Genomic DNA, 24,946 nt, shown 5'->3' with positions numbered 1-24,946 from the left:
AGAAATATGGGGAAAGCGGAAAGGAAACAATCAGACAAATCCAGAATATGGAACATCCTATAGCAAAACTCACCCTGTTTCTTCAAGTCAACAGGAAAAGAAGAGGGAAGAGAAGACTGTTCTAAATTTAGAAAAACTTGGCAAAGTATTTTAAATCTTGATGGGGTCCATTATACTATTTTCTCTGCTTTTATGTATTTTTGAAATAAAAAATTTAAGTATATATGCGTGTTGTAAAGATTTTTCAAATCAAAAATTTATGGTAGAAATAAAGTTCTTATTCCTCAAAGGTAACCAGTTTGGAACATGATATGACAGATTTTTATCTCATATATATATAAACAGCCATTTATATTTATATAACTTATTGAGGTCATAATAGTTTATAACATTGTGTAATTTCAGGTGTACACTATTATATGTCAGTTTATGTATAGACTGCATCATGCCGACCACCAATAGTCTAGTTTTTATCCATCACCATACATATGTGCCCCTTTACCCCTTTTGCCCATTCCCCTAACCACTTACCCTCTGGTAATCACTGATCTGTTCTCCTTATCCATGTGTTTGTTTATCTTCCACATATGAGTGAAATCATATGGTGTGTGTCTTTCTCTGTCTGACTTATCATGCTCCTCAAGGGCCATCCATGTTGCTGCAAATGGGACAATTTTGTCTCTTTTTATTGCTGAATAGTATTCCATTGTTATTTATATTATATAATTATTTTTTTTGTGTGAGAAGGATTGGCCCTGAGTTAACATCTCTTGCCAATCTTCCTCTTTTTGCTTGAGGAAGATTGTTACTGAGCTAACATCTGTGCCAATCTTCCTCTATTTTTTGTACGTGGGATGCCACCACAGCATGGCCCGACATGTAGTGTGTAGGTTCACGCCCAGGATCTGAACCTGCGAACCCTGGGCCGCCGAAGCAGAGCATGCAAACTCAACCACTACACCACCAGGCCAGTCTCCATATTTATATAATTTTTAAAGTGAGCCCTATTGCACATTGCTCTGCAATTGTACTGAATATATATATATATATATATATACACACACACTATATGAATATGTGTGTGTATCCATAGTTCTAGAAGATGAATTTCCAGAAGTGGAATTCTTATTAGCGGAATTTATAGGTCAAGGAGCGTAGTGATTTTGTTTTACTAGTATATGTTTCCAGTAACAATGTAAGAAAGTATCTGTTTACCTACAGACTCTGTGCTACTGGGTATTATCAATCTTTTAAATCCCTTAATCTAATAAACCCCCAAAAGTTTATCTTCTACATGGAAGCAACTCAAATACCCATTAATGGATGAATGGATAAAGATGATGTGGTATATATACAGTGGATTATTACTCAGCCATAAAAAAAAATTGTGCCATTTGCAACAACATGGATGGACCTTGAGGATATTATGTCAAGCGAAACAAGTCAGTCAGAGAAAGACAAACACCATATGACTTCACTCATATGTGGAAGATGCTATGGATAAGGAGATGGATAAGGAGAACAGATTGGTGGTTACCAGAGGGGAAGTGGGTGAGGGGTGGACGAAAGGGGTAAAGGGACACATATGGATGGTGATGGATAAAAACTAGACTACTGGTGGTGAACATGATGCAGTCTATACAGAAACTGATATATAATAGTGTACACCTGAAATTACACAATGTTATAAGCCAATACGACCTCAATAAAATAATTTTTTTTAAAAAGTTTATCTTCTGTGATTATGTCAAGCAAATAAGCAGGCAGGCCCAAAGCCAAGACCTGACTGATTCAGCAAGTAAAGATATAACAAGCTCATTTAGATTTAGAGGGTTTACTACTTACATAAACAGCAAAGGAAGAGTAGTCAAAGATGCCAGCTCCCCTTGCTCCTTGTCCCACACTCCAAAAGGGCTAGATAATTGCAATTTGACTTAGAGGACACATCATTGTTGAGGAGCCAATTCTAGATGCACCTAGGGAGATTTTTAGCCTGCAGCCGTATCCTGAGCCTCATACCTCATCAGAACTGGGAGGTGATGAGAAACCATCTCATGATAGCCTACCAGGGAGACAAGGAGGCAGGTGGGAGAAGGCCTCCTGGTAGCTCGTCTCAAGCCTCCCATCATCTCAGGTACCAGCAGGATCATAAGCATTCTGCCAAGACTCAATTATCTCGAAGAAACCTGGCTTTTACATTAAGGTATAGCAGTAATGGTCTGGAAGTGGTGCTATGGAGGAAGGTGGACAGTGATCTTACACCTTTTACAAAAAATAACTCAAAATGGATCATAGACCTACCTGTAAAATGCAAAACTATAAAACTTCTAGAAGATAACGTAGGAGAAAATCCAGATGACCTTGGGTTTGGTGATGAGATTTTGGACGCCAGACCAAAAGCAAGATCTATGAAAGAATTGCTTGGGACACCTAGTTTCTCTAAGTAACAAGAGGTCTGCAGACTGGGAACCAGATCAGGGAGCATGCATGCCGAGGGCCAAGGTCTGGATACCCAGGGCCCTGGAAACAGGCTTGCATGCCAGGAACACGGGCAGTAGCCAAAGACCTGTTTCTTCCCAGCTTGCTTAGTCCAGCTGGGCCAGTTCTCTACTAGACTCCTGAAAGGGGAGAAGGAAATGAGCCTCCAGAACCATCCAGATATGTTTCTCATCACCTTAAAACATTTAAACACCAAAAATCTGTAATATTGTAATTTTTATTATTACTTGTTCATTAAAATAACAATTCTGCTTCCATTTATTTTAAAGTCATTGACTGCTACAATGAATACAATCATAATTAAATTTCATTATAGGTATCTATTAATATCTGATCATTTTATAAATGGAAGCATGAAAAAAGTATAAAATACAAGTTCATTTGATTCAGTCTTTACTGTAATGAAGAACTCCGTGGAGAGGAGAAGTGGTGTTCATGGGCTGGATTCCCAGTAGCTGCTTCGTGGCAGAGTCCCAGTTTTTACCCAATTCCAGCCGTTGGCAGATAGATGGATATTGTCCTTCAGTTCTTCTTAGCCATTCACTTGCTTTCTTTATTTTCTCAGAAGCCCAGGGAATATTCCTAGATTTTTTAAAAACAAGTTTCCATCAATTTCAGAATATATTACATACGAAATGTAATGTGGCACCAAATCCAGTACATTATATCAGACAAAATAATTCTGTTAAAAATTAAGATATTTAATAAAAGTCATTGTCTTTGACATTTTATGAAAGTTCTACCAGCCTGACAGCGCTTTTAACTTATTCAGTGCATTCTTAAGTATATTATACTCACCACTTTCCAGCTTCCACTATGCCTCACAGACTTCCTTGCTGCCTCCAGGACACCCTACGCTTTCTAGCCTTTATATATTGGTTTGTGACCCCTTCCCATTCTTCTCCATCTAAATCCTATCCTTTCTTCAAGTACAAACTCAATACTATTCTACAAACTAGACTTCCGTTTTTCTCTCCTTTTTACTGTACCAAGAATTGATTAGTTCCTTGCAAAGAACCTGAGAGCTACCCGTGAAACTGGCATATATTTAATTCTATCACACAAACCAGGAATAACTTAGTAGTAAAATGTGCATAACGTAAAAACGTCAAGTCTGGGTCCATAAAATGCTGTCAAATATTCAAGACTGCCAAATATTCAAATTTATTCAAGACAAAGAAAAATTCTGAGATTTTTCATTAATATTAGTTAGCTACATCATTTGTTTTGTCATCTGCTAGAACTTGTTAGCAAACAAGCAGTAGCATATACTAAAGTTTCAAAGAAAATTCTAAGAGGGGGAAACTAAAAATTGGGAAATTCTCTCCATCTTGCTGATTTTTTTCTCCCTGTTAACTGGGAAAGGGCCATCAGTACAGTGTGGTGTGAAGAGATGGGTGCAAATGCAGACACTGCAATCACACAATATTGGCTGTGTGATATTGTGCAGCTTGACTTCAACACTGGAAGTCTCAGTGTCCTCAGTTATGATAATAATGCGAGATCCTATGGGTTTGTTGTGGGCTTTAACAAAATGGGTGAATTTAACATGTTTAACAGTCCCTCGTACAGAGCAGACAATCAACAAAGTTAGCTGACTATCACAATGACATGAACATGCCCAAAGTGGTTCAAAGACCATGTTTCCCAATCGTTATTAGTCTACTAACTACTAAAGGCAACAAAACTGATTTTAAATATTCTAATTCAACTCGCCTTCCTTCAATTCAGTTGGCCTCCAAACTTTTGACTGACCATTCCCCTAGTATGAAAATTTTGTTCATATACCTGCAAGTAATATACTACTACATTAATGTTATTACACCATGAAGTAGAAAAAATAGAAAGAAAAGTTTTAAATATGCAAGGAACAGGAAATAAAAATTACTTAAAATAGTTTTATTTATTAAAGTGTCAACAAACCATTTTGCTCTCACAATAACAGTAATATAGTAAGAACAATGTGATGGAATATACTTATTTTTGAAAATATTGATTTAAAACTTTGTGATACTGCAATTCAAAAGTAGGTTCAAAGTTATTAATACTTGGTCTAAATGGCTATCAGTTGGAAAATGAACTAGATAGAAGTGCCTCTTTGGTTGTGCCTATTAAATCAAATCCTAACTTTTCAGTCCCATCAACTAGTTCTTTGAAGCATTTTTTTCATCCTTTCTTTTTTTTTTTGAAGACGATTAGCTCTTAGCTAACATCTGCTGCCAATCCTCCTCTTTTTGCTGAGGAAGACTGGCCCTGAGCTAACATCCATGCCCATCTTCCTCTACTCTATATGTGGAACACCTGCCACAGCATGACTTGACAAACGGTGCCATGTCCGTACCTGGGATCCAAACCAGTGAACCCTGGGCCACTAATGCAGAACGTGCGAACTTAACTGCTGTGCCACTAGCCTGGCCCCTCAAGCATTTTTCTTGATATTCATTTAATAAATTTCCATCTTTCTCAAGGAGTTGCTCTGGCAAACTAATGTGGAGGTGTTGCTTTTTTAAAATGGACATATAAATTACATTTAGTAAAACGCTCAACTAATTCTTTTCTGGGTACCTATTTTGTGTTTGATGCTGTTGGGAATAGAGAATTTAATCAGTCTTTGTGAGAGGGTAAAAACAGGTCTACTTATTTATTTTAATTTCCTCTGTAAATATGTAACTCTAAGGAATAAGAACTTTTTCTTAAACATGACACTTAAAAATAGTTTTAAATAATTATTTAAAACACAAAATATCCAGGTAGTGTTTAAGTTTCTCTAACTGTCCTTTTTTTTTTTGTTTTTTTAGCACATGGGTTTTATTCAAATCAGGATCCAAACAAGGTCTACACATTGCCTTTGGTTCATATGTCCTTTAATTTTTAGGCTCCACCTCTCCCCTCTTTCTTCTTTTGCCATCATTTCCTCACATTCCAGATATAGCTGATTGCATTCCATAGTATAATTGAACATGTTTAATCTCTATTCTCTGATATCTGATCTTTATTATGTAAACTATTTACATAGTTTCAAAGTAAAAACCATAAAACAAGGTACATTAGGAGAAACCTGGCCTCCATCCTTGTCTCCTCCCCCTTCCCCTATAGATAATATTTTATTAGTTTTCTCCTTATCCTGCCTTTTAAAAAAGCATAAGCAAATTGCAATGTGTATGTGTGTGTGTGTTTGTGTGTGTGTGTAGACACACACATACAAGGGGTGACCATTTGCATGGGATATGGCTGGAGTTTTGATGGGTAAAGGGGGTATTCATACACTCAGACCACTTGTGGTGCCAGGGTTCAGCCAAGGGCTAGGGGCCAGGGCCCCAGAACTGGCTCTCTCCACACTGCCACATTTTTGCATCAAAACTTCAAGTGGTCTCAGAATTCTGAATTTGAACCTGGTCTTTTAGGTGGTTATGAAGTTGTATTTGTCAAGGTATGACTTCAGAACTGTGGAAATTAGTAAAAGAAACCTTAACTAAATTGGAGTTGGGAAGGCCTGCAGTGGGACTGTCAGCTCCGTCATACATCATCAATTACACCAAGGAGGAAGACAGCCATACTTGCATCTCCCACAGGAAGCATAACTGCTACTGAAGGAAGACTTCTCTCCCCACCTGGCAACAGCCCAGCCAACGAGAAGCTGTTGCCACCCTGAACTGTTCCTTTCCCCCAATGGGTTTTCTTTTAGAACAGCCCCTCTCTACTCCCCTTTTTTCTCTATAAAAGCAGCTCCCCTCCTTTGTTTTCCAGACTTGCCTGTGGTTTGCCATAGCATGCACATCTAGAATTGCAATTCTTTGGCTATTCCCGAATAAACTCATTTTAAGGGTAAATAGATGAATTTGCCTTTTAGGTTGACAGAACATATTTTATTTAACAGCCTCCTAATTTGATTTATAACTTTTAAATACTTAGACATACAGTATGTGGGTTTCCATTTGTATTCTTGTCCCAGGCCCTGCAATTGTTGGGAACAACTAGTCTGGTCCCAACAATCATATTGTGGATTTTCCAGAATCACATAGAATCAATATACTGTAGTGAAGAGTACTAAATAAATCAGGAGCCAGAGATCTGGGCACCAGTGTAAGCTACACTTAAACGCTCTGCATCCCAGTTTCCTGTGCAATCTGAGAGGCAAAAATAGTGTGTCAGCCCTGCCTATGACAGAAAAGTGCAGGCAAGATATTCCCTGTGAACAAATTCTCTTTGTACTTAGCAGTCTGTGTAGCTTCCCATAAGGTTTCATTAAGAAATGGTTGAAAATGTACGTGAGTTGCTTAATGCTATAATGAAAGCCACCTGGAAATGGAAGCGTCATCCAATTTCATCAGTGATTTGAAGACTATTCCCTCTTGATCCAACTTGGTGCGAAGAAACTGTAGTACCAAAAACGTGGCAATCAAGTCCAGAAGACGTTCTCTTCCTTTTGTACCTAAAAGTGGAAAACTTTTTTACATCTGTTGGAAACTCGGCATCTCAAACTGTGCCCATTTATAAAAGTTCTATTAAAGAAGTATAATACTATTAAACCATAATGCATTAGCAGATCAGAAAACTCTATTATACTTTTCAACGTCCTTAATTAGCCTGTTATTTAAATTAAAAAGGAGGATGATTGGATCATGTGCCTATCACATTATCCTGATGGTGGATAAGAAACTGAATTATATCCAGAACTCCCCTCCCTTGCTATTTTTAATGCCAGAGATGCATGAAGTATGCTAAAAGAAATTCAGTTTCTAGGCTCCTGCTACAAATAGCTCAGAAGAGTAAACCTAAATATACAACAGACAAACAACTGATATGGCTGATTATAGTATATTAAATAAGTTCTACTGATTAGTACTGTTGAAATACGTTTCTAGGCCCAAGCTGGAGCCACTCCTCCCCTGGGTACCATGTCAGCAAAGCTAAACTTTGATAATTTTTGTGTCCCTGTAAATGCTCTGATTGACCAGAAATGCAATATATCCACTCAGCCCATCCCAAACGCCAAGCCAACTGTGGGCTCTATACTTATTTCCTTGCTCCTTGATCTTTCTAAGTAAGATCAGATATGTAACCCCAGCCAATCAACTTAAACCAAGTACTTCTTCATTGTTTCTGTGAAATGAGTTGACAACAGCGACTCCATTTTGTATCCCGGACTCCATCTTGTTAAAAATATGAAACTGGGGCTGGCCAGGTGGTGTAGCAGTTAAGTTCATGTGCTCCACTTTAACAGCTGGGGGTTTGCTGGTTCAGATGCCAGGCGCGGACCTATGCACCCCTTATCAAGCCATGCTGTGGCAGGTGTGCCACATATTAAAAAAATGGAGGAAGATGGGCACAGATGTTAGCTCAGGGCCAATTTTCCTCAAAAAAAAAAAAAAAGAAAGAAAGAAAGAAAAGAAAAAGAAACTGTGCTGACCTTGTTGACCTGCCAAAAGGGAGTTATTTGCTGAGAAAGGACTTTCTGAAAGACTGTGCAAAAATACACTTTTTCTGGTAACAAGATGTCCTTGAGTAAGCCAAAGAGCTGCACATAACTTGACCCTAACAAATAACTGAGGTGGTTGTTCTGGTTTCTCCTTTTTGCTCATAAAAACTCCTGACTTTTACTCCTCAGGGGGACACTTTTCTGGCTGCTGTGGAACCTGTGTTCCCCAAACTGCAATTCTAAGATGCCAAAGAAATGCTCTCCTTTTGTTTGCAGGTGCCTCTTTTTCCTCCGTTGACATTCCCTGCTCGCCTCTTTCTATAGAAGCCTGCAGCCTCTTCCCTGACTTTGCAGTTCTCTGGCCTCTTGAGAGCGGACACTGCCCACTTCATGAAGTGTGAAATAAAACTTTTTTAGATCAACTAAATTTTTCTCTTTGATTATTTTAAGTGTTATTTATCCAAATCAAATATTTTACTATATTACAAAATACCAAAATTGAAATGAATGTTTATGCCTAATAAACCCAGAAAATAACAATCCATTTTTTAAAATGCAAGTACATATTTGAAATTACTTTACATAAAAAACTAGATTTCAAATATTGTTATTTTCCCAATCTCACATTTCATGAAACCAAACTTTCCACCTCTATTTTGAGGGGGTTCAGAACAAGCCACCTCAGAATGAGCCACTTTGGCATGTGGATTATTTTGAGCTGAAGGCATCAAGACCTAGCAGACTCAGGAAAAGCTTTTTACCTCCCACTAACCACCTAAAAGAAATTAGAAAGGGGGACTGAGGCCTGTACCAGGAGGAGACTATTACCAGAGATCACTGTTTCGTCTGAGAGACTTAACTGCATGGCAGGGCAAACGTTTGTTTACCAACCATTTCCTCCTCTCACCTTATGAATTGCCTTGAGCCCCTACCCAACCCAACCCCACTGTGAAGCCCCAGACCCCTTTCCCTTTCCTTAGCTTAGTTGCCTGGCTGTCTTTTGAGTCTCATATCTTTGTGGGGCTCCCATATGTACACGTACATATGTGTAGACGTAAAATGGTCTGCTTTTCTTTTGCTCATCTCTTTTATTATAGGTGGGGTCTAAGCTGAGAACCTAGAAGGGTAGAGGGAAAGTTATTTTTCCTCCCCTACAATCTTCATCATCTTTATTATTATTTTTTTCTGGGGAAGATTCCCCTGAGCTAACATCTGTTGCCAATCGTCCTCTGTTTTGTATGTGATCCACCACCACAGCATGGCCACTGATGGACAAGTGGTGTAGGTCTGTGCCTGGGAACAGAACCCAGGCCAGTGAAGTGGAGCACACCAAAGTTAACCACTGGGCCACCGGGACTGGCCATTCATCATATTTAGAGCCCTAATGAGTCATCTGATAGTTTCCCAGGAAAATAATTATCTTTATTTCCATCTATGATTGATACATAGCACTGTTTCCATCACTACAACATAGCCACAATGTTGTTTTGATTATGAAATATTTTCAGCGCACAGGAAAGTAGAGTGAATAATATGATGAACATCACTATCACCACGTAGCTTGTCAACTTTTAACACTTTCCCACATTTGCTTCAAATTTCTCTCTTTTCTCTAAAAGAAACAAATTACTATAAAGTTGAAGCCCCTCTTATATATGTCCTCCAGCCCATTCCCCTACCTCCACCAGTCCAGCTTTTCAAAGGTAAACGCTATTCTGATCACACATTGCTTTTGAAAGTCATCAACAGGCTCATTAAACAATATTCAGTGCTTGCAGTTTTCAATTCATTTTCCAAGAAACACTTAACAAACCTGTGTTAAATTTCTTTTATTTCCCTTTTTAGGATTTCTGTCAGATAACTTCTCTAAGTATCCAAAATCAGCACTAATTAAGGCTATTTCAGGCTGAGTGCTCTCCTCAACTGACACTCTGTATTTGAAAATAAAGTAATTGAGAGAACACCTTACAATATAAAATTTTTACAAAGGCTCAAATGTCTCTCCTTTTCTGGGTGACAATGCTTTTGAAAAAAAACAAAACCTTGTCTTATAATTAAGAATATACAGGTTTGGGGGTAAAGATGGAAGGACCTGTGCATAATATGTACATAACTGCACATCCACCATTAATTTTAAATCGCTGAGATAGCCAAAGCTACTTATACAATGATATCATTTTCTTAATACAGGAAAAGGAAATTGAATAAATTTTTAAAAACAAACCCATCCGTTATCCCACAAAAGAAAATCAACAAAGACAAAAGAAAAAATGGAGACAGTTTAATTTAGTGGGTTCTTCTGTGTTTTTTTTAGTGTTACATATAAATCTTAGACTAAGATTTTAAATGAACTTCACTGCGGTCAGAATGGCTATAATTAACAAGACAGGAAACAACAAATGTTGGAGAGGATGTGGAGAGAAGGGAACCCTCGTACACTGCTGGTGGGAGTGCAAACTGGTGCAATCACTATGGAAAGCAGTGTGGAGTATCCTCAGAAAATTAAGGATAGATCTACCATATGATCCAGCTATCCCACTGCTCAGTATTTATCCAAAGAACTTGAAAACACAAAGGCATAAAGATACTTGCAGCCTCATGTTCATTGCTGCGGTATACACAATAGCCAAGACATGGAAGCAACCTAGGTGCCCATGAAGGGATGAATGGATAAAGAAGATGTGGTATTTATACACGATGGACTACTACTCAGCCATAAGAAATGATGAAATCCGGCCATTTGTGACAACATGGATGGACCTTGACAGTATTATGCTGAGTGAAATAAGTCAGAGGGAGAAAGTCAAATTCCATATGATCTCACTCATAAGTAGAAGATAAAAACAACGACGAACAAACACATAGCATTGGAGATTGGATTGGTGGTTACCATAGGAGAAGGGGGGATGGAGAAGGGCAAAAGGGGTGATTAGGCTCACATGTGAGGGGACTATATGGACTATAATTAGTTTTCGGGTGGTGAACATGATGTAATCTACACAGAATTCGAAATATATTATGATGTACATCCGAAAATTAAAAAAAAAGAATAAAAATCATCCAAAAAATTTTAAAAAAAAGATCTTAAATGATATTAATAAGCAACATATAACTCTATTCAGGATTATCAAAAATAATAAAATTATAAAATATCTAAACAGTGTTAAAAAGAAAAGTACAGACAAAATGGAGTCACTTATGCTAGGCCACATCACCAAACTAAGCCTTAACACCTAATCTAACCACAGTTTCAACCTTCTCCGGGAAAGGAATCTTAACTGGTCAGTCTGGAATTTGCTGGTCAACACCAATGAGGTAATCTGTCACCTGGGCCATTCGGCAAAGAGAGATGAAGTAATTCCCTAATAGACACTTTTGTCCCAAAGAAAGGTGACCTCATCTTTTTTTCTGTTTATGACTTCCTTGTCCTGCCTTTAAAACCCTTTCCCTTTCTGTAGCTCTTCGGAGTTCCTCTCTGCTTGCCAAATAGGGTACTGCCTGATTCACCAATTACTCAGTAAAGCCAATTAGACCTTTAAAATTTAGTTGGTCAAATTTTTGTTATTTAACAACAGTATATCGAAGTCATTTAGAAAATAAATCCAGAAGGAGAAGGAAAGATAAAAGAGAAACAAAGAGGATAAAAGAGAAAGAAAGTTGGATAGAGAGATATAAAAACAAGTGAGAGAAGAAAATCAGACTTCTTGAGATTGCACACAGAAGAAAGAAGCCAAAAAGCACACACATACAGAGAGTAACATGGATATACGGAGATAGGCAGAGTAGCACAGTGAAACCCACAGAAAAGGCACACCCATAAAGACATTTTACCTTTTGGCACCTGCGACACATGCTCCCCTGTATTCCTCTTATTTCTCTAGCCATTCCTTCTCAGTCTCTTTGCTGGTTCCTGTTCTGTCTGTCCACTAAATACTGGTGTGACCACAGATGGCCCTAAGCCCTCTTCTCTGCTCTACCTATCCTCTTTCTTTAGGTGGTCTCATACGAGCCCATGGTCCATGGCTTTAGATACTGATAGTTACCCCAAAGTCTTTTCCCCCTAAATTCTTACCTCCTCCTGAGATCTACCCTCACATAACCAAGTGCTTCTTTCCAACATCTACAGGGCATCTCAAACTTAAAATGTCCGAAACATAACTCTATCAGTGTGTTTCTAGGCTCAGTCTACAGCTGATATTTTCCCTTCCCATGCTCAATCTTGAAAACCCTCCTTCTCCTTCAACTGCCCACATCCAAGCCATCACCAAAGCCTGATGTTTCTTTCTCAAAACTGTATCTCAAATCTTCCCAAGTATACATGTAAATTTTTTAAAAATTAAATATTGAGTAGATACAACAAACAATAAGATATCTGTAAGGTAGAAATAATATAACAAACACCCAAGTATGAACTACCCATTTTTTATTTTTTAAAATTGTAGTACATAGACATAACATAAAATTTACCATTTTAACCATTTTAAGTGTACATTTCAGTGCTATCAAGTATATTCACATTGTTGTGCTACCATCACCACCATCTTTCTCTAGAACTGTTTTCATCTTGTAAAACTGAAACTCTGTCCCCATTAAACACTAACTCCCCATTCCCTACTCCCCCCAGCCCCTGGCAACTGCCATTCCACTTTCTGTCTCTATGAATTTGACTATTCTTTGTACTTTATATAAGTGGAATCATACAGTATTTGTCCTTTTGTGACTTGCTTATTTCACTTAGCATAATGTTTTTGAGGTTCACGCATGTTACAGTGTGTGTCAGAATTTCCTTCCTTTTTAAGGCTGAATAATATTCCACTGTATGTATATATCCCAGTTTCTTTATCCATTCATCCATCGAGGAACATCTGGGTTGCTTTCACTTTTTGGCTATTGCAAATAATGCTGCTATGAACATGTGTGTACAAATATCTCTTTGAGTCCCTGCTTTCAATTATTTTGGGTATATTACCAGAAATGGAATTGCTGAATCATATGGTAGTTCTATTTTTAATTTTTTCATGAATTGCCATACTGTTTTCCATAGCAGTTGAACGAATTTACATTCCTACCAACAGTAAACAAGGGTTCCAATTTCTCCACATTCTCACCAACACTTATTATTTTCTGTTTGGGTGTAAGGTGGTATCCAACTACCCATTTTAAGAAACAGAACATAATCATTACCTTGGATGTGACTGGGAGCTGTGTCTCAATCCTGCTCTCTTCTGCTCCCTGTTAGATACCACCATGGATCCTGATGTTTGTGTGTATCACCCAGTTCCACCACAAGATTTGTACCTTGTTTATAGATTGTTTACCGGTGTTGCAAATATTTTATCCTAGTTTGTGGTATGTCTTTTCCACATTTTAAATTTTATTCATTTATTTATTTACTTATTTTTAATGTAAAGGCATTGTTGATGTTAATGCAGTCTATAATCCTTTGCTTTATGGCTTGTGTTTTTTGGGGGGGGGGGGGTTAAGAAATTCCTTCCTGAATGACTAATCAAATGTTTCAATGTTAACATCTGGAGAATTTGGGTGAAGGGTATATTCGAATTCTTTGTACTATATTTGCAATTTTTCTCCAAGGTTAAAATTATTTCAAAATAAAAAGTTTAAAAAAATCCTGCCTATCCTAAAATCATAAAGATACTTTCCTGTATTTTCTTCTAAAAGTTTTGTAGTTTGCCTTTCCCACTGAAGTTTTCAATCTATTTGTAATTGATTTTTGAGTATGGTGTGAGGTACAGTTTGAGGTAAACTGTACTTTTTTCCTTATTGCCTAGTAGTTCTAGTACCATCCATCCAGATGGAAAGTCCATCTTTTCATCACTGATTAGTATTTTTTTAAATTATAGCCACCCTAGTGGGTATGAAGTAGTATTTCACTGTAGTCTTTATTTGCATTTCCCTGATGACTAATGAGGCTGAGCATCTTTTCATGTCCTTATTAGCCATTTGTATATGAAACTGTCTATTCAAATCCTTTGCCTATTTTTGAATTGGGTTATTTGTCTTTTCATTATTAAGTCAAAGGTTCTTTATATATTCTGGATACCAGTCCCTTATCAGATATATGATTTACAAATATTTTCTCCTGTTCTGTGTCTCGTCTTTTCATTTTTCAATTACAGCACAAAATTTTTAATTTTTTTATTGAGGAATAATTGAGATATATTACAAAATTTTTCATTTTGATCAAGTTGAATTTGTCTTTTGTTACTTGTGCTTTGATGTCATATAAGAGACCACTGCCTAATCATAAGTCTTGAAAATTTACTCCTGTTTTCTTCTAAGAGTTTTATAGTTTAAACTCTTACAGTTGAAAGGAAGGGATCCAAACTCATTCTTTTGCATACAGACATCCAGTTGTCCCAGCACCAGCTGTTTGTTGAGAAGACTGGTCTTTCCCCATTGAATTGTCTTGGCATCCTCGTCAAACACAATGGACTGTAAACACAGGGGTTTATTTCTGGACTATCAATTGTATTCCATTGATTTACGTATCTGTCACTATGCCATTACCACATTATTTTGATTCTGCAGCCTTACAGTAAGTTTTGAAATAGAGAAATGTGAGTCCTCCTATTTTTTTCCTCTTTTTCATAATTGTTTTGGCTATTCTGTGTCTCTACATTTCCATGTGAATTTTAAGATCAGCTTGTCAATTTCTGCAAAAAAGTAATCTGAGATTTTGATAGGGATTGCAGTGAATGTGTAGATCATTTTCGAGAATGTTGTCATCTTAACAATATTAAGGCTTCCAATTCATGAACATGGGATGGCTTTCCATTTACTTAGATCTTTTAAAATTTCTTTCAATAATGTTTTACAGTTTTCAGGTACAAGTCTTGCATATCTTTTGCTAAATTTATTTCTAAGTATTTTATTCTTTTTGATGCTATTGTAATCCTTGTCATACTTTGTTAACAAATTATGCTAGTAAAACATACTGTTCAGTATTCTCCTATTTTTCCTAAACTCTGCAATATTTTGTGTTAGATTGGAATTATCTGTTCCATGAATGTTTGGTAGAACATGGGGTAAAACTATCTTACCCTGGTGTTTCTTTGTGGATTTTATAAAAACTACTAATCCAATTTCTTTTTGTTGTTGTTGTTGTTGAGAAAGATTGGCCCTGAGCTAATATCTGTGCCAATCTTCCTCTGTTTTGTATGTGGGTCGCTGCCACAGCATGGCCACCAATGAGTGGTTTAGGTCCACACCCTGGAACCGAACCCGGGCTGCCAAAGTGGAGTGTGCCAAACTTAACCACTCGGCCATGGGGCCAGCCCCTACAATTTCTTTAATGACTATAGAATTAGTCAGGCTTTCTATTTCTTCATGAGTTGAATTTGGTAAATCATATTTTTATAGGAATTCATCTAAGTTTTAAAATTTATTGTCATAAAGTTGTTCATAAAATCTTCTTATCTTTTAAATCTCTCTACCATCGGTAATTAAGTACCAGCTTTTATTCTTAGTATTGTTTATAACGCCTTCTTTCTCCCTTTTTTTTGTTCACTCATGAAACAGATTTGACATTTTTATTAATCTTTTAAAAAACCTGACTTCTTTGAGGTTTTTTTGTTTTCTTTTCTTGTGTGTTTCCATACCATTTTTAGGATTGTTTGTTCTAGTTCTGTGAAAAATGCCATTGGAATTGTGATAGGGATTGCATTGAATCTGTAGATGGCTTTGGGTAGTATGGACATTTTAACAATATTGGGTCTTCCAATCCACGAGCATGGAGTATCTATCCATTTACTTGTGTCTCCTTCAGTTTCTTTCATCAATGTCTTATAGTTTCAGTGTGTAAGTCTTTCACCTCCTTGGTTAAATTTATTTCTAGGTATTTTACTCTTTTTGATGAAACTGTAAATGGGATTGTTTTCTTAATTTCTTTTTCTGGTGGTTCATTATTAGGGTATAGAAACACAACCAATTTTTGTGTAGTGATTTTGTATCCTGCAACTATCCTGAATTCGTTTATTAGTTCTAACAGTTTTTTGGTGGAGTGTTTAGGGTTTTTATATATATTATCCTGTCATCTGCAGATAGTGACAGTTTTACTTGTTCCTTTTCGATGTGGATGTCTTTTACTTCTTTTTCTTGCATAAATGCTCTGGCTAGGACTTCCAATACTATGTCGAATAAAAGTGGTAAGAGTGGGCATCCTGTAGATTTATAATCTTAAATTCAGGTAATTTATGCACTCCAACTCTCTTCTTCTACCACAATGTCATCTTGGCTATTCTAGGTCCTACTGCATTTTCACATAAATTTTAGAATCAGCTTATCAATTTGTATAAAAATGTCCCCTGGGATTACAGTGAATCTACTTCTGGGCTCTCTATTCTGTTTCATTGATCTATTTGTCTATACAGTCACCAAGAGCACACTGTCTTGATTACTGTAGCTTTACAGTAGGTCTTGAAGTCAGGTAGCATCAGTCCTCCAACTTTGTTCTTCTTCTTCAATATTGTGTCGGCTATTCTGCGTCTTCTGCCTCTCCATACAAACTTTAGCATCAGTTTTTCCATATCCATAAGATTGCTTGCTGAGATTTTGATTAGGATTACACTGAATTTGCAGATCAAGTTGGGAAGAACTGACATTTGACAATATTGAGACTTCCCATCCATCAACATGAAATATCTCTCCATTTATTTAGTTCTTCTTTGATTTCATTCATCAGAGATTTGTAGCTTTCCTCATATAGATCTTGTACATATTTTCTTACCTTTATACCTAAGTAATTCATTTCAGGGGGTATTAATGTAAATAATATTGGGTTTTTAATTTCAAAACACAGTATCTTTGTTGATATATAGGAAAGCAATTGACATTTGTATATTAATCTTGTATCCTGCAACCTTGGTATATTGCTTATTAGTTCTAGGAGTTTTTTTGTCAATTCTTTTGGATTTTTTACATAGGCAATCATGTCCTCTATGAACGAGGACAGTTTTTATTTCTTCCTTCCAATCTGTATACCTTTTATTTCCTTTTCTTGCCTTATTGCATTAGCAAAGACTTCCAGTACAATATTAAAAATGAGTTGTCAGAGTTGGGAAATCCTCGCCTTGTGCCCGATCTTAGTGGGAAAGTTTCGAGTTTCTCACCATTAAATGTAATATTAGCTGTAGGTTTTTTGTAGATAGTCTTTATCAAGTTGAGGAGGTTCTCTTGTATTCATAGTTTACTGAAAGGTTTTTTTTTTTTTTTATCATGAATGGGTATTGGATCTTCTCAAATGCTTTCCCTGCATCTATTGATATGATCATGTGATTTTTCTTTTTTAGTTTGTTGATGTAATGGATTACATTAAATGATTTTCAAATGTTGAACCAGCCTTGTACACCTGGGATAAATCCCACTTTATATACTTTTTGGATTCAAGTTGCTAACATTTTGTTAAGGATTTTCGTATGTATGTTCCTGAGAGATATTGGTGTGTGGTTTTCTTCTCTTGAAATGTCTTTGTCTGGTTTTGGTATTAGGGCAATGCTGGCCTCGTAGAATGAGTTAGGAAGCATTCCTTGTGCTTCTATCCTCTGAAAGACATCATGGAGACTTGGTATAATTTCTTCTTTAAATGTTTGGTAGAGTTTACCCATAAATGCAGCTGGGCCTGGTGCTTTCTGTTTTGAAAGCTTATTAATTATTTATTCAATTTCTTTAATTAATATAGGCCCATTCAGATTATGTATTTCTTCTTGTGTGAGTTTTGGCAGATACTGTCTTTCAAAGAATCAGTCCATTCATCTAGGTTATCAAATTTATGGGCATAGTTGTTCACAGCAATGAATCTATAGATCAGTTTGGGGAGAGCTGTCATCTTAACATTATTGAGTTTTCCAAGCCCATTACATTGGAAAATTCTCCATTTATTTAGATCTTTAGAAATTCTCTTAACAATGTTTTGTACTTTTCATTTTAGAAATCTTGCACATCTTTCTTAAATTTATTGTTAAGTATTTGATGCTTTTAATACCATTGTAAATAGTATTTCAAAATTGCATTTTTCAATTATTTGTGGCTAGTATATGGAATTAAAATTGATTTTTGTATTTTGACCTTGTATCCTTCGATCTTGTAGCAGCTTCTGTTTGTCTATCTTTTGTTAGTTTCCTTTATTTTTAAAGGATCCTTTCTGCTGGATATAGAATTCTTAGTTCACAGGCTTTTTTCTTTCAGTACTTTAAAGATATTATTCCATTATCTTTTAGCTTCCATTATTTCTGATGTGAAATAATATAAAATTCTTAAATATGTTCTCCTGACTGTAAGTGTCCTTTTCCTCTGGCTACTTTTAAGATTTATCTGTGGTTTTCAGCAGTTTGACTCTGGTCTACTCAAATACAGTCCTTTTTGTATTTATCCTGACTAGATTTCTGCTGTTTCTTGGATCTGTAAGTTAATATCTTTCATCAATTTTAGAAAAAATTCAGTTATTATTTTTTCAAATATTTTTCTATCTACCCTTCATCCTCTGGGACCCCATTTCACAAATGTTAAACATTTGATATCATTCCACATGTCTGGGATTATCTTCTTTTTTCATTCTATTTTTTATTTTTACACTTCAGTTTGGATAATTTTTATTCACCACTTTATATTATTATAATCTGAGTTAAGTAATCTTTTTTTCTATTTTGTCCATTCTATTAATCCCATCCAATGATCTTTTCATTGAAGATATTGTATTTTCCAGTTCCACAGTTTTTATTTGGTTCTTATAGTTTCCATTTATTTGCTGAGATTCTTCCATTTGTTCACCCACTCTGTTCTTTTCTGGTAAACCCTTCCCTATATTTATAATAGCAGTTTTAAAGTCCTTGTCTGCTAATTCCAACATCAGGGTCATCCGTAGGTCAGCTACTATAGACCATTTTGCCGCTTGCTTATATGTCATATTCATCTGCTTCTTCATATGTTATTACACTTTCGTTTTATACTGCACATTGAAGACAATACCTTTTAGAGACTCTGGATTAGGTTGTTTTACTCTAACGAGTGTTGAGTTTTGTTCTGGTGGTTTCTCTAAAGGCTTTTTTTTAGGCTTTGTTAGGGTGGGCCTATCCTGTGGTATAGTCCTTGATCATGAGATATTGTCCTTTTGACTCACTTTGGGTTTTAGTGGAAAGCCTGAGATATTTATCAAGTCTAATTGCTGTAATTTGAAAACCAAACTCCGTCTGCCCAACACTTGGCAGCAGCTGAAATCTGTGCTCAGCATTTTAGCTTCCCCATTGCTGCTTTTCCTGGGATTCTTTGAAGTCAGACCCTGTGTGTGTGCAGGTTAGGGGAGCCAAGGCTCTGAGGGACTTTGTATGCAGATTTCAGAGCTCCCTGCTCTGTGGCTCCCTCCTTTCTAGGATGTTCAGCCTTAACTTCCAGCCACTTTGGCAGCCTTTAACTCTGACCTTTATGTCCTCATCCCATTGAAACTTTTTGTTTCAGTTCTAACCTCCTATGTGCCTCATGAACTGAGAAGTGCCTTCAGGTGAAAAGCTGGATAAATTTGGAGTTCACCTAGTTTGCTTTCTTTCTTTCAAGAATTGTGCCCCCTCCAGTTTCTGCTTGTTTTTGCTTGCATTCCAGGCCTTCAAAGAATGGTTTTAAAATATTTTTTCTCCCAGAGTTAATAAATGTTACTGGCAGGAGAGTCAGATACAAGCTCTTCTATCATTCCAGGAACCAGAACTCCCTCCTCATGCAAATTTTCATCATTCCTTTTTAGTCTAGTGCAAGTTAAACAGGCTAAGACTCTGCTAACCCTGGAATAAGCCTGAAATATGAAAACCATGGCAATTTAGAGATGATGGCAGAGTTAGACACCGCTGTTCAATAAATCCTGGCTAGTTGTTTAATAATGTTTATTTTATTTTTAAAAATCTCTTAACCTAAGGCTAGCATTTGACCTTCAAACCACCTGCTGGTTTGAGGCTGTCCAGGACCTCCCCATCCATCTCCTTTATTGTCATAAGAAGAAACAGGTCCAGAGATGTTGAATAACTTGCTCTGGCAGAGACTAATTAAATGCTCGTTGAAACTGTTCCCAGTCCCCTTTTATCTGGGTGGGGTTCTGTGACTAGTTCTTGCCACATTTGTCTCTCTCCCTCCTGTCTATACCAGGGAGATGATGCCAGAGTAATCTTTTTTTTTCTTTTCTTTTCACCACAGTAATTTTAAAGACACATTATTGATGATGGTAGGGCCATAAAAATGGAAGGAACTTGGGTCTCTAAATGACTACATGGAGTGGAACTTCCCTGCTGAGCAATATTTGACAGTGATATGGGCAAGAAAGTAATCTTTGTGTTAAGTTACCAAGATTTTGGAATTTTTAATAGCAGTTGTTGCTTCTTATGCCAATAAATTTGCAAGGGTAATACTCTACTTAGCGGTAAAGCTATGACTAGAAACTAGTCCCCTATTTCCTTTGATGGTTAGCAAATATAATTCCATTCATATGTAACATATAGTTGTTATACTAGTACACTAGTTTACAAAAAAATTTATAACAATTAAGGGCATGCCCTTTAATGAATAGAAAAACAGTGACTTACCTAGAGAGCGAATGCCTTTTTGTTCAAGAAAGCTGTTTAAAATATTTGTATTCAGGTTTAATATAAATCCCAGTTCTGGCGTAAGTTTCCAGAAGCCATCCTTTGAAGTTAAGAAAACAAATTTAAGCCACATTATTGAAATTTCATTACACAAAAAGTTATGTGATGAATGTTTCCAATTATTTCAATTCAGCTTAATAAGACAGTAAAAAAATTTTATTACTGTAAAATCAAAGTTCTTCATATACTAGTGATACAGTATTGTTGGGAATTCCATAAAGACTATGGACACTAAGTATCTGGTGCCATTTATAAAAAGTCTGAAAAGTGGCTCATGTGTAGAGATTTTTAAAAAAGGTATATATATTTTTTCTTCTAGCAATGCTTTGAAGCAATGTTTCTCAAACTTTTGAATAGCATGATTCCTTTTGTTCAACATTAAAAATGTGCCCTTATGATATCTGAAACATGAAAATGACAATTTTTTACTCAATATAAAATTATGTTGAACATGCTCTTTAAAACTACTTTCCTTGTACTCATTGTCCCTTGCCCACCCCAGCTAAGAACCACTGCTTTTAAGGTTGATCTTTATCTCATGCTTATGAGAGTGTGGTACGCCTGAAAAATGAGGATCCTGACCTCGAAGTAAATAGACTCTAGGTCCCAGGGGAATTGATACAGGGAGCAGAAAGGAGGGTGATGTCATAGGCAGGTGCAGAGGTTAAAGGACCTATGGCAATAATTGAAAAAACAACAGCAGTGAGAATATGTACCAACCAGTATTGAACTAGTACCATGAGCTGCCTTTTTATCTTTTCAGTTACCTCTTGTTGAGGTATTATTACTATACCCACTTTGTAGATAAGGACACTGAGGAACAGAAATATTAAGCAACTTGTCCAAAGTCACACAGCTAACAAGCAGCACAGTCAGGATTTAAGCCTCAACAGTCTGACTCCAGAGTCCAAGGTATCTGCTATACTGCTCCCGACACTGCTTTTATGTACATTCTTTCAGGTAAGAGAAGCTGGGCAACTATTATTATCATGTTTAAACCTCAAAACTACTCTATGAGGCAGACACTATTATCACTCCCATTACATGGATGAGGAAACTGAGACTCAGAAAGGTTATCTGATTTGCACCTGTGGGGACCTGGAATTGGCCACCCCAAGATATGTCTCTTTGGCATCAGGATTATTTGAGGCTGATTGCTTTTGATAAACTGGGACAGGGAAGGAGGCTCTGAGGAATGGAACTTGCCCTTCCTTAGGACACATTTACATTTGTAAGGTAAATCTCTATCTGTAAAAGCTGCCTCCCTCTCTCTACCAGGAAGAAGAAAGGAGATGACCTTCTCTCTAAAGACTCTTAATCAATACCAAAGGCAATAACTTAAAATCTGCATTTTATTGTGCTTCTTTGGTAACCTCCTGTAACTGACTTCCCTCCCCCTCCCAACTTTGGCATTCCTTAAGGATTAAGCATCTTTCCTTAGCCTAGGAACTGATTGCTGCGCTCACCTGTGACCGCCCAGCTCCGGACATAGACTTGCCTCCTGCTACGCCCACCGAGATAGCAGACCATTACCTGCTGTGTCCATCAAGCACTGTGCCGACAGGGCAATCTTGTGACTATTGTGGGAGGACGTTTCAATCACATGTGAAACACCCCGTTTGGGGGCTATATAACCACTCTGTGCACCCCACTTCTTCGGTGCCCTTTCTTCCTTCGGGAAGAAAGGCCCCAGGCCATGGTTCCTCATAAAGCTTTGTTTAATTTTCTCTTGCTATTCTGTCTCATGTGAATTTAATTCGTTCTCCGGCCAGACGAACCCCCATTTGGGGAGAGGAAATGTCCTCCTCCCCTACACACCAAATCACAAAGTGGTAGGGCTGGGACTCAAACTTAGTCTTATACTAAATCAAGTTGCTTTTGCACTTTACTAAACAACTTTACATCAAAACAAATAATTACAGATGTGAGACTGGGTCTTAGTACTAGTGCAGGAACTAAATTTATAGGGTGTTTATTAACTTCACAAATGGAATAAGAAGTTCTAACACAATCTTACATGTTGAGTAATATTCCCAGACCTTATGTCAAAATATTTAGAGTCTACTTACAGCACTTGTGCTTTACTTCACAATGGGAAATTTACAGGAATTGCAATTCATCAGTTCTCGAACCTGGACCTCTGACCCATTCAGGGATGCTAATTTTTAACTGAGGAATATTAACATTCACAAGTATGATATTCTGGCCCAACAGTGAAAAATAGATAGATAAATACCAGTCATCATCAAGAACACTTTTGTTCAAGTGACTTTTTTTAAGCTGGATTTTCTCAATGAAGGAAGCAGCGTGTTCATTTACATTCTGGCAGAAGTCCCAGCTCAATGACCAGGTACTTTGAGTAGCAGTCTTCAAAATTATGAAGCTAAGTAGCCATAGACTTGAGAAATAAGACACATACCTCAGTTTGCAGACTGAAGAGTTCATTCCAGGGCACAAAACTCCTCTGGCTTCGTCTGCTGAATATTTTGGCCTTGTTTTCTTGTGCCAGAAACACTGCAGGAAAGTCACTTCTGGCTATTTTAGATTTTGCCATCTTTTTTAAAAACCTACTCGCCAGAACTCCCGAGGTTTCATCACTTTCTGTTTCAAAAGAACTTTCATGACTTGAAGTAGGCCAAGATTCACGTTGCAGAGAATCTGATGGTGCAGCTCTGGCAGAAACATTTGATGGAGAAGAAGCCCCCAATTCATTGTGAGCAAGGTCAAATAGACCTCTTGGAAGCTTGGAACTGGCGCTCAAAGGAGCAGGGGTATTTTGTAAATGAATAGGAGAGGAATCAGAAAGATCGTGAAAGATTAATATAGGAGAAGAGGAAAAAGCACTCTGCTGCAGGGGAAGGTCCAACTCAAGGGAAATGCTAGCACGACGGCGGATCTGGTGCCTTGGATCAGTTTTAGGTAGATCAAACTGTTTGGAGCTAAACAAGGCACCTGAAAAAGCAGAACCAGCAAGGGATCCAAAAGTTAGGTTCTGGGAAGACAGTCTAGGAAGAGGACGCGACTCAAAGGAAACGTCAGTGCAAGTGCGAGTCTCAAGGCCTTGGTCATTCGGAGATGGACCAAGCTGTTTGGGACTAGCAAGAGAACCAGAGAGAGAGTTCTGAGGAGGTAAGGTGGGAGGACAGAGGGAAGTAAAATGAACAGGTGCGGCACGTGGCAAACAGATTGGGGGAGGGGCAGCAAAACTGCTGGAAACAGCCATTTTTTGTGAAATGCTTTTTGTAGACGTTGATTTAATTCTTGTTTGTTTAAATGAATCCATCTGACTTAAATCCAATGGCTTTTCCACACCTCCACATTTGAAGAGTGATAAAGGTTTTTCCGGTAGTGGGGAATCTAAGCAAACCTCTTCACAATCTTCAAAAACTTCCAGCTCAGATGATTTAAGTTTTCTTTTAGTCAAATGTTTATGTTGGATTTCTTCGATCCATTCAGAGAATGCTGAAAGAGGCTGCTTAGAAGGGAAAATTATAAGGTAAGAGAAAATACAGAATAAAATGAACAGTTAAGCAAACATACTTCCTAGTCATTGACTTCTCAATATTCAAGCAATTGCTTACTGCAGAGCATTGAGAAAAGGAGCTATTTAAGATCATTTAAATTCGATGCCTTCACTTTATAGCTATGGAATCCAAGAGCTGGAGAGATTACCAGCAATAAATACATCAAAGATCTTAATCTTTCTTCTTAAAATCATGAAATTTTAAACACTCCTCATGTTACACAAGAGGAAACAGAGGACCATAGAAGTGACTTGCCCAAGATTTTATAATTAGCAGTATCATAGTGTGTAAATCAGCCCTAAAATAAGCTGATAGTTTGAAATAAATTATTCCAGTCTTTTATACTGCTTTATAGCAATATTTAAAAAATGAGAAAACTGAAAAAAATTTCAAAAGCTTTAAAGTAACTAAATGAATATATTTTTACACCAGGATATGAACAAAATGTAAAAAAAAGAGAATGAAAGATGCCGTTATTACTATTATTTGAATATAATTTAAAGAGTCTTCTTTAAAAAGTTGCAGGTAGGGGCCAGCCCTGTGGCCGACTGGTTAAGTTCGCACACTCCGTATTGGCAGCCCAGGGTTTTGCTGGTTTGGATCCTGGGCATGGACGTGGCACCACTCGTCAAGCCATGCTGAGGCGGTGTCCACATGCCACAACTAGAAGGACCCACAACTAAAAATACACAACTATGTACCAGGGGTCTTTGGGGAGAAAAAGGAAAAATAAAATCTTTGGGAAAAAAAAAAGTTGCATGTAAATAAAATCCAGTTTTATATAAATTACAAGTCCTTGAGATATTTTGGAAATAGCCTCTATTTCTACCAATGTAAAGGAGCCATTTAAGAAAAGGAGTAGTCCT

At 37.1% G+C, this 24,946-nt stretch overlaps 1 protein-coding gene across 10 annotated transcripts in view; it reads right to left on the bottom strand.

Moving 5' to 3' along the window:
* Window positions 1–2,700: 2,700 nt before the first annotated feature.
* The window catches only part of PARP4 (poly(ADP-ribose) polymerase family member 4), a 129,706-nt gene continuing 107,460 nt past the window's right edge, over window positions 2,701–24,946 (bottom strand). For 6 of the 10 annotated variants that reach the window (XM_014839326.3, XM_070520317.1, XM_044777475.2 and 3 more), the window contains 4 exons: window positions 22,976–24,031; window positions 20,497–20,596; window positions 6,799–6,931; window positions 2,701–3,081 (listed from right to left, as the gene is read on the bottom strand). In XM_014839326.3, the coding sequence (XP_014694812.1) occupies window positions 2,886–3,081; window positions 6,799–6,931; window positions 20,497–20,596; window positions 22,976–24,031 (1,485 nt within the window). In that variant the 3' untranslated portion in view covers window positions 2,701–2,885. The remainder of the gene's footprint in view (window positions 3,082–6,798; window positions 6,932–20,496; window positions 20,597–22,975; window positions 24,032–24,946) is intronic. The other 4 variants (XM_014839328.3, XM_070520319.1, XM_070520315.1 and 1 more) reach the window with 1 other exon arrangement.

The sequence above is a fragment of the Equus asinus genome, chromosome 11, assembly GCF_041296235.1.
Source record: "Equus asinus isolate D_3611 breed Donkey chromosome 11, EquAss-T2T_v2, whole genome shotgun sequence".
Classification (NCBI taxonomy): Eukaryota; Metazoa; Chordata; class Mammalia; order Perissodactyla; family Equidae; genus Equus; species Equus asinus.
Note: the sequence above shows the minus strand (reverse complement) of the source record. Positions and strands in the feature narration are given on the sequence as shown.